At 41.9% G+C, this 16592-nt stretch overlaps 1 protein-coding gene across 11 annotated transcripts in view; it reads right to left on the reverse strand.

The window, feature by feature from the left end:
- Positions 1-16592, reverse strand: part of atp11c (ATPase phospholipid transporting 11C) — a 133204-nt gene that overhangs the window by 31561 nt on the left and 85051 nt on the right. For all 11 annotated transcript variants that reach the window (XR_010001029.1, XM_062963781.1, XM_062963787.1 and 8 more), the window contains exons 19-24: positions 14711-14962; positions 13467-13641; positions 5192-5294; positions 4919-5064; positions 3746-3805; positions 1756-1883 (exon numbers count right to left, since the gene is read on the reverse strand). Coding sequence is in view for 10 of the 11 variants with exons in the window: in XM_062963781.1 (XP_062819851.1) it covers positions 1756-1883; positions 3746-3805; positions 4919-5064; positions 5192-5294; positions 13467-13641; positions 14711-14962 (864 nt within the window). In the remaining variant the exon portion in view is untranslated. The remainder of the gene's footprint in view (positions 1-1755; positions 1884-3745; positions 3806-4918; positions 5065-5191; positions 5295-13466; positions 13642-14710; positions 14963-16592) is intronic.

Here is a 16592-nt window from a genome sequence, read left to right on the forward strand (position 1 = left end):
CTTGTCTGTGTAAGCGGACACCCCAGCCACATACACATTTTCACTTTTATTATGTGCATAGAGATTATGTTTTTTAAAAAAAGTAGATGCATCCATATAAAAATGACCAAGTAGAAGTCGAAAAAGTCAGGGAATGACAGGACAACCTATCATGGATTAATACATGAAGGACTTTTCTATCACCTTCCAAACAGAGACAGTGAACTTGAGACCTTCTGGATACAACAGCTAATGCTCTACAGCTTAGCTATGGGCTTCAACCAGAAAGGTGGAAATATGGCCAAAACTCTGCACCTAACTAATTCCAAAGAGGAAGAAGCCAACCCTCTGGACTGCAGTGATCAACTGCAATGTGTCACAACTTACTACCTAATTATAACTCCCATCATCCCCAGCCAACAGGTGCAATGGAGGGCCAGTAGGTTGGGAAAGGCTAATCCATGCAATCCAATCAATGGGATAATCCACTTTGTATGTTACAATCAGCCATCTGTCTGGTTTCGCTGGTCCCATTATTTTATAAGGCGTAAGGGCAACCTATGTCCGGTTTGACTTACCGTATATACTCGAGTATAAGCCAAACTGAATATAAGCCGAGGCAGCTAATTTTATTACAAAAAAACTGGGAAAACATTGACTCCAATATAAGAAGAGAAATTTCAGAAATAAAAATAAGTACCAATAAAATTACATTAATTGAGGCATCAGTAGGTTAAATGTTTTTGAATATTTACATCAAGCTCAAATTTAAGATAAGACTGTCCAACTCTGATCAAATCATTATTCTCATCTTCTTCAATGTAAATGTGCTTATGTATCCTTTTAATAATAATAGAGGAGCCTCCGGTGGCCTAGAGGATAAAAGCCTCGTGACTTGAAGTTTGGGTTGCTGACCTAAAAGCTGCCAGATTCGAATCCCACCCGGGGAGAGTGTGGATGAGCTCCCTCTTTCAGCTCCAGCTCCATGCGGGGACATGAGAGAAGCCTCCCACAAAACATCAAAAACATCCCGGCGTCCCCTGGGCAACGTCCTTGCAGACGGCCAATTCTCTCACTCCAGAAGCAACTCCAGTTGCTCCTGACACGAAAATAATAATAATATTAATAGAGTAAAATAATACATGTAATAATAATAATAATAATAGTAAATACAGAAAAATAATACATGTAATAATAGAGTAGAATAATAAATGCAATAATAATAATAATAATAAGATCAGAGTGAAATAATAAATGTATTAATAATAATAATAATAAAAATAGAGTAAAATAAATGTAATAGTAGCAACAATAATAGAAAAAATAATAAATGTAACAATACCAATAATAATAGAGAAAAATAATAAATGTACCATATATTCTCAAGTATAAGCTGACCCAAATATAAGCCAACCAGAACCCTCACCCAGGTATAAGCTGAGGTCGGCTTTTTCAGTCTTTAAAAAAGGGCTGAAAAACTAGGCTTATACTCGAGTATGTACAGTAAGTTGTCTGTACACAAGCTAGCCCCAGAAAAAGCTTCAAAAGGATATTGAGGCTTTCAGCACTCATCTTTTTGACCAACTGAGGAAAGAAGCAAATAATTTCCTTACTGAAAATAGTGCAGGAAAAAAATGAGAGCAAGAGAGACGACAGTAGACCAGTGGTGGCTACTAACCCCCTCCCCCAATATATATATGTGTGTGTGTGTGTGTGTGTGTGTGTGTGTGTGTGTGTGTTTGTGGGGGAGGGGGGTATAGAAACTGTCTCACTTACAGATATAACTTTGGGAAGGCCATCAAGGTGTCAATATGGACATGTTGCTCCAGTAGACTGTAGGCCACAATCGGCAGGGAGGTGAAACAGATGTTGAACATGGTAAGGTAAGCAGCATCATAGAGAGGCTGAAAACAAATGGGAATGGAAAGTTGGGAGTCAGAACAGAAGTTTCCCCCACTTACACATAAGCGTTCTACTACCCCGCTGCCCTCCACAACAAAGTTATTTCAATTTCTGATTTTGGTCTCACTTAGTTTTCATGTTCACTGTAGGCTTAGACAGGCCATACGTCATCACAAAAGCCCAAGTCCTGCCCTGTTTGCAGCTTCAGTGAGCAGCAATTCACATTTAAAACAGGTCACAGGTTCTTCCTACACTACTTAACACACTCTCTCTCTCTCTCTCTCTCTCTCTCTCTCTCTCTATATATATATATATAATTTATTTACTACATTTATATCCCGCTCTTCTCACCCCGAGCGGCTTACAAATCAAATGAACATACAATATATTATTAGCATGGCACAATATAAGCATTAAATTACTATATTGTACTATATCATTATATGGTAATATTATTAGTAATATTACATTTAATATATAATATATAATTAATATTATTATATATATATATATATATATAATTTATTTACTACATTTATATCCCGCTCTTCTCACCCCGAGCGGCTTACAAATCAAATGAACATACAATATATTATTAGCATGGCACAATATAAGCATTAAATTACTATATTGTACTATATCATTATATGGTAATATTATTAGTAATATTACATTTAATATATAATATATAATTAATATTATTATATATATATATAATTTATTTACTACATTTATATCCCGCTCTTCTCACCCCGAGCGGCTTACAAATCAAATGAACATACAATATATTATTAGCATGGCACAATATAAGCATTAAATTACTATATTGTACTATATCATTATATGGTAATATTATTAGTAATATTACATTTAATATATAATATATAATTAATATTATTATATTGTATTATTAGTAGTACAGTAAAGTCTCACTTATCCAACACTCGCTTATCCAACGTTCTGGATTATCCAACACATTTTTGTAGTCAATGTTTTCAATATATCGTGATATTTTGGTGCTAAATTCATAAATACAGTAATTACTACATAGCATTACTGCGCATTGAACTACTTTTTCTGCCAAATTTGTTGTCTAACATGATGTTTTGGTGCTTCATTTGTAAAATCATAACCTAATTTGATGTTTAATAGGCTTTTCCTTAATCCCTCCTTATTATCCAACATATTCGCTTATCCAACATTCTGCCGGCCTGTTTATGTTGGATAAGTGAGACTCTACTGTATATCAATAATATTATTATCAATTTTATATGTATATACAATATATTATATATTTATGAATTATTATTAGTAGTATAATATTGTATTCCATTATAATATTATCAATATTATATGTATATACAATATATTATATATTAATAAATTATTATTAGTAGTATAATATTGTATTCCATTATAATATTATCAATATTATATGTATATACAATATATTATATATTAATAAATTATTATTAGTAGTATAATATTGTATTCCATTATAATATTATTATCAATATTCTATGTATATACAATATATTATATATTTAAACATTATTAGTATTATAATATTGTATTCCATTATAATATTATTATCAATATTATATGTAAATACAATATATTATATATTTATAAATTATTAAAATATTGTATTCCATTATAATATTATTATCAATATTATATGTATATACAATATATTATATATTTATACATTACTATAATATTGTATGCCATTATAATATTATTATCAGTATTATATGTATATATAATATATTATATATTTATAAATTATTATCTAGATAGATAGATAGATAGATAGATCAGGGATTCATTATTCACAAGATCATTCCCATGAGCAACAACATACCTGTTGTGAAAAACCACAGAAGAACTGATACAAAAATTGGGGGAAAATGAAGCAAAGATTCTGCAAAACAATAACAAAAGAGAGGGAGAAAAGCAGGTTATAAATTATTCCACCCTATCCTTCAACAGTTAAAAGCAACTTGATCCATTAGTAGATGATGAAGAGATTAGATAACATAATTGTTTTGGGGGATTATAATTATTCAATTGTCCCAGCCAGAGTGCTATTGGGAATATTGAATGTTATGGTTGGAAAACTGATTTCCGCATATACTTCCATCCTGTCGTTTGACATAGGCTGACAATTGTAACATTTTCCATACTAGTGTCCCATCCTTGCTCTCAGCTATAATTTTGTAAATTATACCCTGTTTCCCTGAAAAGAAGACATCCCCATAAAATAAGACCTAGTAGAGGTTTTGCTGAATTGCTAAATATAAGGCCTCCCTCGAAAGTAAGACCTAGAAAAGTTTTTGTTTGGAAGCATGCAGGATCGGTAAATGTACATACTATAGATTGTTGTACATGTAAATAAAGGTAGTAACAAGAAATAATAATAATAATAATAATAATAATAATAATATAACTTTATTCTTGTATCCCACCAGAAGGGACTCAGGGCAGCTTACACAGGGACAAGCCCAACAACAACATAAATTTACATACAAACAGAAATTTAAAACAGTAATTTTAAAACAGTATAGCAATAAAATATAATATAGAAATTCTTGAAAGGATTCAGTTTGGTTATGCTATTTTGTGATGACAACTACTGTACAGTAGATAATAAATTTTCATTTTTAAAAATTCAACCATAAATGTGAATTCGTCTTTATGGAAAAATAAGACATCCCCTGAAAATGATACCTAGCGCATCTTTGGGAGCAAAAATTAATATAAGACACTGTCTTATTTTCAGGGAAACAGGGTAGCTGTATTCTCAATTTGCTTCTGACATGATAAATCAATAAATTCTTGCTCCCAGGAAGGAAGGGCGGTAGATATTGATTAATCCATTTATTTGAGGGGAAACGTTCTCGGGCACCCCTAATACCAGCCAACTATGTTTAGAATTAAAACTTCCCACGTTCTCCCCTTCCTCACCATTCACATTCCTTTCGGTATTAACCTGCGATTGAGCAAATGTCCCGAAAAACAAAGACAACTGTGGTACCTTGTAGAAGAAATACTGTACAAGGTGAGCGATCCTCACGTAGTATAAATGCCCATGTGCCAGCAGCAATCTTTTCAAGTCTTTAAACTTTGGGATGGCGTAGTCGCTGTTTCGGGCTGCCTGGCGACCTTCTTTACCTTTTATACCTGGAAGCAGAGAGGAAAGATGGCAGGGAAATTGCATTCTGCCGATTGCATACTGTTTTCTCAGAAAGATAGATGCCTTTTCTCTGCATGTCAACATCATGGCTACGCATTTGAAAGCCCTGCTCACCTATGCCCACGTGAGCTTCCAAAATCATGCTGACGTCGTTGGCTCCATCTCCCACCGCGAGTGTTATGGGGCTGCCCTTCGAGTTCTTCACCATTCGAACAATCTGAAAAAAGGCAAGGCAGAAATGCGGAAATACAGGCAAACCAGGGTCCAGGAGGGACAATTCATCTTTTTATTTTAGATAGGGAATGAATGAACCAGCCGGGCTGTGGCGCAGGCTGGTTAGCAACCAGCTGCAATAAATCACTCTGACCAAGAGGTCGTGAGTTCGAGGCCAGCCCGTGTCAGGGTGAGCACCCGACAATTAAAAATAAAAAATATAGCCCCTGCTCGTTGCTAACCTAAGCAACACGAAAGATAGTTGCATCTATCAAGTAGGAAATTTAGGTACAGTAGAGTCTCACTTATCCAACGTTCTGGATTATCCAACGCATTTTTGTAGTCAATGTTTTCAATGCATTGTGATATTTTGGTGCTAAATTTGTAAATACAGTCATTACGACATAGCATTAATGTGTAATGAACTACTTTTTCTGTCAAATTTGTTGTCTAACATGATGTTTTGGTGCTTCATTTGTAAAATCGTAATCTATTTTGATGTTTAATAGGCTTTTTCTTAATCTCTCCTTATTATCCAACATATTTGCTTATCCAACGTTCTGCCGGCCCGTTTATGTTGGATAAGTGAGACTCTACTGTACCATTTATATGTGGGGAGGTTAATTTACGACACCATAAAAATGACCCAGCCGCCGTTGGAAGTTAATAATAATAATAGTAATAAACTTTATTTATACCCCGCCTGTTATGATTGAGCCTCGTGGCTCTGTTACTGACAGGCGTGGGCGTAAGACTCCTCGAGAGTCAGATACTCTCGAGGAGCGAGAGAGAAAAAGACTGCGAGACATATTTGCAGCACCATCTGATGAAGAGTCTTTCGAGGGGTTTACGGAGAGAATGGAGGAGGGGCAGGTTAGCTCGGAGGAGGATGAGATGGATTGGACTCGGGTAAGGGAGGAATTGGGTGCCACTGGCCATGATGGGGCAGAAGATGAATGGGGACCTTCAGGATCAGATCCATGGCTTAGCTGGAGGGATGGGACGGGATCCACAGCTGGAGATGCTGCTGGGCGTAGTCAGAGGTGTTCCAGCTCTGACGAGGAAAGTGATGAGGAAACGCCCGGGTTAAGGAGGACAGCTGACAGTGATGAAGATTTGTAACTGGCATAAAATGGGGCTTGAGAGCAATTGCAAATTGCGTTGGGCAAGGTAATCTGGGCAAACGCTTGGGATCCGTGTGTGTGTGGGACGCTTCCCTGAAGACTTGTGTGCTTTCCTGTGCTGAGACGTAAGTTGATTGGAATCCAGGGTCAGACGGCGGGAGGGATTGTGTGGGCATTTGTTTGTGCAAACCTGTGCTTACTCTTATTAGCTTGACCTTCCGTCGTCTTCTTGACGGACGCCATCTCCTGCTTTGAATACCCGGACTGAACTGACCACGGCTTGGCTTCATCCCCTTCTTGGACTTGGGAAAACTACAAACGTCTGCTTCTGGCTTTGAACTACGGAACGGAACTGGTCTACTCTACTGTTGCATTCCCTGGCTGATTTGTTCGTGCTGGAAATCCTGTCTGCTGTGTGTGTGTGGGAGCGACGCAAGTTACTGTAAACACTGTGTTGGCAGCAGAGAGGAATCTGCTGCCAATTAGCTGCATTCTTTGTATCTTTTGTTCTTGGCTCTCGTTTTGTTTATATTCAGGCTGAAGCAAGCAGTTTGTTTTTTACCCGGATTAAACTCCGGTTTAATCCGGTTTATCTTTTGAACATTTATTTTGCCCCTTTTTTGCTCCTAAAGGCAAATACTGCCTGGCCCTTGTGTTTTACGGGCTTGTTTTGAGTTCTGTAACCTAATAAACTCTGTTACTTTGAATCTCGTGGCGTTCTGTCCTTGACAGATTGCCCAACGCCCATAAAAAGTTTATTGCAGCAATAAACCCGTCAGGAAGACGATGGATGAATTAAGGGCCAAGTTTGACCAACTGCAAACGGCTTTTACCGTAAGCCAAACAGCTTTTGCTGTGAAAGGACATGTTTTGACTCCTGAACGCTTTGACGGAACCAGGTGCAAGTTGCCAACCTTTTTGGCACAAGTGGAGCTTTATTTTTCTCAGCTCAGCGTTCATGCTTTTCCTACAGACACTAGTAAGTTGGCCTTTATTTTGAGTTTGTTGACCGGTCCCGCAGGACAATGGGCCACTAATTTAATTTTGGGCAATGACCCAGTCAAGGACAATTTGAATGATTTCAAAAAGTTGTTAATTGATACTTTTGGGGATCCTCTCCGCACAGAGAATGCTGGGTGGGCTTTGTATCGGTTAAAACAGGGAAAGGGGACTGTTTTGGATTACTTAAATAAGTTTAACATGTATCGCCACCAGCTGGATTGGGGGGAAAATGCATTCATGCTTTTATTTACTGCTGGGTTAAGTGATATGCTCCAGGATGAATTAGCACGCTTGGAGCCGGCTGAAAGTTGGGACGCCTTAGTTGCCAAGGTGCTGCGCTTAGACGCAAGGTTCGAGGCTCGTAAACACTCAAAAGCAATGTGTGCGCCATCTATGCATGTAACCAGGGCACCTGTGGTGATGGGGGAAGAGCCTATGGAGCTTGGGGTCTTTAAAAAGCTGTCTACCGAGGAAAAGAGCCATAGGAGGCAGCTGGGCTTGTGTTTGTACTGTGGGAATGCTGGGCATTTTGCCAAAAACTGTAATGTGAAACCTTCCCAGCTTTCGGGAAAAGGCCAGCCCTAGTGCGACGTGAGTCCAACGCACTAGGGCTCCTCAAGCAGTCAACTGAGGGGAGGAAGCATGTTTTCGTACCCATTACATTATCTGTTGGGGGAAGGGAACTTGTTTCTACTTTGGCACTGCTGGACTCAGGGGCTACGGTCTCTTATGTAGATATGGAGTTTGCTAAGAAGCATGGCATTCCTAGAGTGCGCAAGGCATGCGACGTGTGGGTGGAAGGAGCAGATGGGAGACTGCTGGAGACTGGGGTGGTTAACCATGAAACCTCAGCAGTAACGTGGGAGGTGCAGGGAGTAACGGGAACGTTTGTGTGGGATATTACAAGCTTGCCTAGATATGATGTGATCCTGGGGATGGATTGGCTAGCTGTAGTAAACCCACAAGTAGATTGGGCTACACGTAAGGTGATCTTAAAGAGGCAGGATTGTTGCACTCTAAATGTTACTCACTCTGATATGGAAGGAGTGCCTGCTGAGTATGGGGAGTTCTCTGATGTATTTTGTAAAAGGGATGCGGACAAATTACCACCGCACAGGCCTTATGATTGCGCCATCAAGTTGGCAGAAGGTGCGAAATTGCCAGCAGGGAGGCTATATGCCTTGACTGTACCGGAAAGGCAAGCTTTGCGGGAGTTTCTAGATGAAAATTTAGCCAAGGGGTTTATTCGCCCATCTAGTTCTCCAACTGCGGCACCAGTATTCTTTGTAGCCAAAAAGACTGGGGAACTTAGGCTGGTCTGCGACTATCGGATCCTAAACAAATACACCATTCGGGATAGGTACCCACTACCCTTAATCTCGGAACTGTTATCAAGGGTGCAAGGGGCTAAGGTCTTTACCAAGCTTGACCTGCGGGGGGCCTATAACTTAATCCGTATACGGGAAGGGGATGAGTGGAAGACGGCATTTAATACGTGCTTCGGATGCCACGAGTTCCGAGTCATGCCTTTTGGGCTTTGTAATGCTCCCGCGGTCTTCCAGAGGTTCATGAACGATGTGTTTAGGGACCTAATTGACCAATTTTTAGTGATTTATTTGGATGATATCTTGATTTTTTCTAAGGACGAGAAAGAACACAGTCAACATGTCAAGCAGGTTCTGCACCGTCTGCGGGCTAATGGGCTCTTCGCCAAGGCTTCCAAGTGCGTCTTTCATGTGCCTGAAGTGGAGTTCCTAGGTCATGTAGTGTCAGGTAGGGAACTTAAGATGGACCCACATAAGGTTGACGCCGTCAACTCATGGCAAGAGCTAAAGACTAAGAAGGATGTACAAAGGTTCTTAGGTTTCGCTAATTACTACCGGGAATTTATTCCGAACTTTGCAAAGCTCACGGTACCTTTGACGCAGCTTCTGCGCAAGAAACAGCCATTTGTGTGGGGGCGGGAAGCTCACGAGGCGTTTCTACGACTTAAGTCTAGTTTTCAATCGGACAACATACTAACCCATCCTGATGTTGACAAACCGTTCGTGGTAGAAGCGGACGCTTCTAGCTACGCGTTGGGGGCTGTATTGTCTCAGAAGGATTCCTCAGGGACCTTGCGTCCCTGTGGATTTTACTCGCGGCAACTAACACCCTTCGAGCAGAACTATACCATATGGGAGAAGGAGTTGTTGGCGATTAAGGTGGCGTTTGAGGTGTGGCGGCACTGGCTTGAAGGGGCACGGCACCAGATCGTGGTCAGGTCTGATCACAAGAACTTAGAGCACTTGCAAACAGCAAAGAAGTTAAACCAGCGTCAAATCCGCTGGGCTTTGTTTTTCTCCAGGTTTAACTTCAAGGTGCAGTTCGTGGAGGGGAAGGCAAACTTGCGGGCCGATGCTTTATCCCGCAAGCCGGAATTTAAGACCAATGAGCAGGTAGTATGTCAGACCATCTTGCCTACTGCCTCTCTGTGTGTTGTAGATAATGAGCTTGGGTTACATGACCAGATCCTTGAGGCTCAGAAGGATGATGTGTGGACTCAGGAGCAACTGATGCTGCTCTCTGCAGGTAACCGTACCATACTGCCGCATCTCCAGGATCAAGACGGGGTATTGGTGCGTAGGGGGCAGGTTTACGTACCAGTGGGGGCCCTCAGGTTGGAGGTGATTAGAGCCCACCATGACGAACCCATGGCTGGGCACTTTGGCAGGTTCAAGACCGTACAGCTTATCACCAGGAGCTACTGGTGGCCAAAGATGCGGCAAGACATTCTGCGCTTTTGTGACAGCTGCGCCGTTTGTCAGCAGAGTAAGACGCCTGTTGGGCGCCCTAGAGGGTTGTTATCGTCTTTACCTGTTCCGGAGAGGCCATGGCAAATCATTTCCATGGATTTTATTTCAGATTTGCCTAAGTCTGGGGGTTATACTTGTATTTGGGTGGTGGTGGATTTATTTAGTAAACTGGCTCATTTTATTCCTTGTTCAACCATTCCGGCGGCCCCTACGTTGGCCTTACTATTTACAAAGCACATCTATCGTTTGCACGGAGCACCCGAGGTGATTATTTCAGATAGGGCTCCGCAATTTGTGTCACGCTTTTGGAAACACTTCCATGAGTGTTTGGGGACTAAGTTAAACGTGTCTTCAGCCTTCCATCCGCAAACGGATGGACAGTCGGAACGGGTTAATGGGCTCTTAGAGCAGTATTTGCGTTGTTTTTGTTTAGATCAACCCACGGCTTGGGTAAAGTGGTTACCGGTGGCGGAATTTGCTTACAACAATGCGGTGCACACGTCTAGTCAGCATACGCCATTTGAGCTTACTTATGGTTTTCACCCACGGGGAGGTGTGGCGCCGTCGACCAATGTGGTCTCTTCGGACCCTGTGTACCGCTCTACGGAAATGGCTGCATTGCACGATGTTGCCCGTCGCTTACTGTTGGAAGCTAAGGCAACGCAGAAGACTCAGGCTGACCGCCACAGGCAGGCAGGGGAGGAGTTGGAAGAAGGGGATTTGGTGTGGTTATCTTCCAAATATATTAAGCAGGCTGGGGGAAAGTTTGCGCCTCGGTTTTTGGGTCCCTTTCCTATCGTTAAAAAGATTTCTTCCGTTGCGTTTCGTTTGCGTTTACCGTCTAGTTTAAAGGTCCATCCAGTCTTTCATCGTTCGTTGTTGAAACTTGATACCTCTAGTCGTCGTGGTGCTATAGCAGAGGGTATCACTGCCACTTCTCCACCATCGGGGGAGGAGGCCTTTGTGAGAGGGGATAGTGTTATGATTGAGCCTCGTGGCTCTGTTACTGACAGGCGTGGGCGTAAGACTCCTCGAGAGTCAGATACTCTCGAGGAGCGAGAGAGAAAAAGACTGCGAGACATATTTGCAGCACCATCTGATGAAGAGTCTTTCGAGGGGTTTACGGAGAGAATGGAGGAGGGGCAGGTTAGCTCGGAGGAGGATGAGATGGATTGGACTCGGGTAAGGGAGGAATTGGGTGCCACTGGCCATGATGGGGCAGAAGATGAATGGGGACCTTCAGGATCAGATCCATGGCTTAGCTGGAGGGATGGGACGGGATCCACAGCTGGAGATGCTGCTGGGCGTAGTCAGAGGTGTTCCAGCTCTGACGAGGAAAGTGATGAGGAAACGCCCGGGTTAAGGAGGACAGCTGACAGTGATGAAGATTTGTAACTGGCATAAAATGGGGCTTGAGAGCAATTGCAAATTGCGTTGGGCAAGGTAATCTGGGCAAACGCTTGGGATCCGTGTGTGTGTGGGACGCTTCCCTGAAGACTTGTGTGCTTTCCTGTGCTGAGACGTAAGTTGATTGGAATCCAGGGTCAGACGGCGGGAGGGATTGTGTGGGCATTTGTTTGTGCAAACCTGTGCTTACTCTTATTAGCTTGACCTTCCGTCGTCTTCTTGACGGACGCCATCTCCTGCTTTGAATACCCGGACTGAACTGACCACGGCTTGGCTTCATCCCCTTCTTGGACTTGGGAAAACTACAAACGTCTGCTTCTGGCTTTGAACTACGGAACGGAACTGGTCTACTCTACTGTTGCATTCCCTGGCTGATTTGTTCGTGCTGGAAATCCTGTCTGCTGTGTGTGTGTGGGAGCGACGCAAGTTACTGTAAACACTGTGTTGGCAGCAGAGAGGAATCTGCTGCCAATTAGCTGCATTCTTTGTATCTTTTGTTCTTGGCTCTCGTTTTGTTTATATTCAGGCTGAAGCAAGCAGTTTGTTTTTTACCCGGATTAAACTCCGGTTTAATCCGGTTTATCTTTTGAACATTTATTTTGCCCCTTTTTTGCTCCTAAAGGCAAATACTGCCTGGCCCTTGTGTTTTACGGGCTTGTTTTGAGTTCTGTAACCTAATAAACTCTGTTACTTTGAATCTCGTGGCGTTCTGTCCTTGACACCGCCACCATCTCCCCAATGGGGACTCGGGGCGGCTTACATGGGGCCATGCCCAGAACAATACAATATAACAGAATATAAAAAGAACAACAAATCATAACACAATGAACAATACAATAAATGATAATATACATTACAACGCAAAAGTTGCCATTGCAGTGGATGATGCAGCAGCTGCTCCCCTGTGGCCAGAATCAAGCATACCCTCAGGAAGCTGGAGAAGGTTTAAATTGCCTCTGCGTCTGTCTCTGTCTCTGTTCTATGTGTATATGGCATTGAATGTTTGCCTTATATGTGTACAATGTGATCTACCCTGAGTCCCCTTCGGGGTGAGAAGGGTGGAATATAAATACAGTAAATAAATAAATACACATATAAAGCAAACATTAGCCTCCCCACATATAAGTGGTACTGAGACTGAATTGATGTTTTATATGCTACATATATTTTATTTTATTGTATTTTATACTGTGTTCACTTTTATGTTGTTTTTAGGCACTTCATGCCGTTTGTATGCCAAGTCCCTTTGGAGAGAAGGTGGCGGGATATAATAATAATAAAGTAGTAGTAGTAGTAGTTATTACAGTAGAGTCTCGCTTATCCAACGTTCTGGATTATCCAACGCAGTTTGCCTCTCGCCCCAATCCACAGCTGGTTCTCTAGGCATCAAGGACTGAACTTTTAATGGAATAATTTCCAACAATGTTGCTACTCTAAGTTCATTTTATGCAATTCCATCTTTATTGTAGTCCATTTGTTAGTAGCCAATGTTTCTGTAGTCAATGTTTTCAATATCTTGCAATGTTTTAGTGCTAAATTCATACAGTAATTACTACATAACGTTACTGTGTTTTGGACTACTTTTTCTGTCAATTTGTTGTAAAACATAATGTTTTCGGTGCTTAATTTGTGAAATCATAGCGTAATTTGACATTTAATCCCCCTTTATTATCCAACATTTCCGCTTATCCAACGTTCTGCTGGCCCGTTTTAGGGCTTTGAAGGAAATCAAAGCCCTAAAGATTCTTAAGTTACTTGACCCAATTATTGGTTGGTGGGTACTGGAACAGCACATCCCATACATAGAGACACATGTCTTGATGGGGGGAAAAAGCCTGAGCTACTCACCTGTGCTTTTTGGAGAGGGGCCATTCGACAACACAGGACTGCTGTGCATTTCAGGCATATCTGGAGGAAGATGCTCTTGTAGTGGCCAGAGCGCGAGTCTTGGGAAGGGTTCAGTATGAGGGATAGGGTGGCCCCATCAATGACCAGGCCGTACTCTTGACTGAGCAGCCAGGTCCTAAAAGACAGAAGGCAACATCATAAAAAGCACCATAGACCTAGCTGTCCTCTCTTTTTTCTCCAGGTTCTCTTGCAAGACATTGGGCCCTTAGGATTTGTTTCCAGGGCCCTTATCCCAGTGGATACCAAAATCTGTGGATGTTGTTGTCAAAGGCTTTCATGGCCGGGATCACAGGCTTGTTGTATGTTTTCCGGGCTGTCTGGCCATGTTCCAGAAGTATTCTCTCCTGATGTTTTGCCCACATCTATGGCAGGCATTCTCAGAGGTTGTGTGGTATGGAAAAACTAAGCAATAGACATGTCCAAAAAATCGTTTTGAATTGTATATCGGAATTATTTTGGATTGTTCTCGCTTTTTGATACGCATTCTGAGACATTGTCTCACAGCGTAACAAGCAATGTAATTCGAACCATTGTTGGCCCATTCTCTAATTGTCTCTTAATGTTTCGCTATCCCCCCCCATTTTTTTTAACATTTTTTTTTTTTTTTAAAATTAAAAATTGTTTCTGCAACCTACCTTGAATGGGAGCTTAGCTCAGCCTAACATGGTTCTTTCTCTTAACAAGGGAATTTCTAGTTTTCAAAGTATCTTTGCACTCCTTACCAGGGCATTGCTTGGCGTGGTGGTCATTGGTCCATTTCTAATTGAAGGCATTGGGTTGAGGCTTGTGGGATTACATAGCCAGAGACACCATTGATTTCCAGTGTCCTTCTTGCTTATAAATATAGCAAGGGAATTTCTAGTTATCAAAGTATCTTTGCACAACTTGCAAGGGCATTGCAAATTTGATGAGGATAGCTCAAGAAATGAGGGCGGGAGAGCCCTGTAAAAGTCCCCCCCCCCCGCCCCGGTTCCTTTTTTTTTTTTGGGCAATTGCGCATGCGCGTCCGCCAATTTAGAAACATTTAGAATCATTATGAATTTTCGGAAATATCCGAAATTTTTGGGTGAAAAAAATCGGAAATACTTTCTATATCGAAGTGCCAGCGCCCCCTACTTTAGAAACGAGAATTGAAACATTTTTTTCATCGATCGAACATGCCTACCAAACACCATCCCACTTACCTCTTTCCAGGAGGCATGTCAACCACCAGCTTTTTGTGGTAATCCACCAGCAGCTCGTGGAGGCGATCCTCCTTGCGGTCGTCCTCCCCCACCATTTTGGTCGTCAGCTGCAGTAATTCGGTGCTGGTTTGGAAGAGCCTGCAGGCATAGCAGGTGGCCTGAGCTGTCTCCAGTTTGTCCCCCGTCAGCACCCAGATCTTCATGCCCGCCTTGTGCAGGGCCTCAATGGTTTCGGCCGCCATGTCTTGGAGCCTAGGGAGAGACACAGCTTTACTGATCAAGTCAAAGCATTCAGGCAACCAAAAGCTTCCTGTCTTTGGTGGTCTCCTTGCTTAAAGGCTGACAAATCTTATAGAGACTTTTTAGAATCTAATGCTTGTAAGAGGAATTGAGCACCCAACCATTAGCCTAGCTTACTGTCCACCTAAGCAGTTTGAAAACAGCTGAGCTGTGAACATGAAAGGCACTGCAGACTCACTCAACCAGAGAAATCAGCCATAGCAGAGCACTTGATGAACCAACCTGGACACAGGATATTATTTGAGAACACAGAAATGCTTGACCACTCCTACAACTATCATGTCAGACTACACAGAGAAGCCATTGAAATCCACAAGCATGTGGACAACTTCAACAGAAAGGAGGAAACCATGAAAATGAACAAAATCTGGCTCCCAGTATTAAAAAACTCAAAAATCAGAACAGTAAATAAGAAGCAACACTCTGAGACGTGGGAACTAGGGGCAGCTAACAAAGAATGCCCCCAGGCAGAAAGGAGCCAGTAGATGAAGCCATTCAATGCAAATTAGGGTGATTAACTGCAACATTCATGCTGGCCTCCAACTGACAAGAGTTCTTCCCTCACCCTGGACTCTCCACAGATATATATAAACCTTCTTTGCTTAGTTTTTCCATACCTCACAACCTCTGTCATAGATGTGGGCAAAACGTCAGGAGAGAATACTTCTAGAACATGGCCATATAGCCCGGAAAACATACAACAACCCAGCTGAGCTGTGAGCAGAAGGGCTGGGCTATGGCGTAGGCTGCTTAGCAGCCAGCTGCAATAAATCACTCTGACCAAGAGGTCATGGGTTCAAGGCCAGCCCGTGTCGGGGTGAGCACCTGATAATTAAAAATAAAATATAGCACCTGCTCGTTGCTGACCTAAGCAACCTGAAAGATAGTTGCATCTATCAAGTAGGAAATTTAGGTACCACTTATATGTGGGGAGGCTAATTTACAACACCATAAAAAATCATCCAGCCGCCGTTGGAATGAGGAAGTTGCCGTCACAGTGGATGATGAAGCAGCTGCTCCCCCTGTGGCTGGAATCAAGCATACTACTTACTTAGGCGATCCCTCGTAGTTCGAGGATGATGGTCCTCCATTTCTTGGAAGATGCCTGTGCGTGATTTTTTTTAATGTGTGGAGGTCGGTGCATGGCGGGTCAACAAACAGTCTTTACAGACTGAGGTCCCAGCAGTGGTGTGATTAACACAACGAGAGTGGCTTCTCAGTCAAGCATACCCTCAGGAAGCTGGAGAAGGTTAAATTGCCTCTGTGCCTGTCTCTGTCTTTGTTCTATGTTATATGGCATTGAATGTTTGCCTTATATATGTGTACAATGTGATCCGCCCTGAGTCCCCTTTGGGTGAGAAAGGCGGAATATAAATACTGTAAATAAATAAAATAAATAGAGGCACCAATGTTGGAAAATGCAGAAGTACCTCTATCTGTCTGTCTGTCTGTCTTGTATGTCTAAAACGTTTGCCGTGTATGTGTGCATTGTGATCCACCCTGAGTTCTCTTTGGGGTGAGAAAGGCGGAATATAAATACTGCAAATAAACAAACAAACAAAGAAACAAACAAATGGTTGTT

This window comes from Anolis carolinensis, unplaced genomic scaffold (genome assembly GCF_035594765.1).
Source record: "Anolis carolinensis isolate JA03-04 unplaced genomic scaffold, rAnoCar3.1.pri scaffold_12, whole genome shotgun sequence".
Lineage (NCBI taxonomy): Eukaryota > Metazoa > Chordata > Lepidosauria > Squamata > Dactyloidae > Anolis > Anolis carolinensis.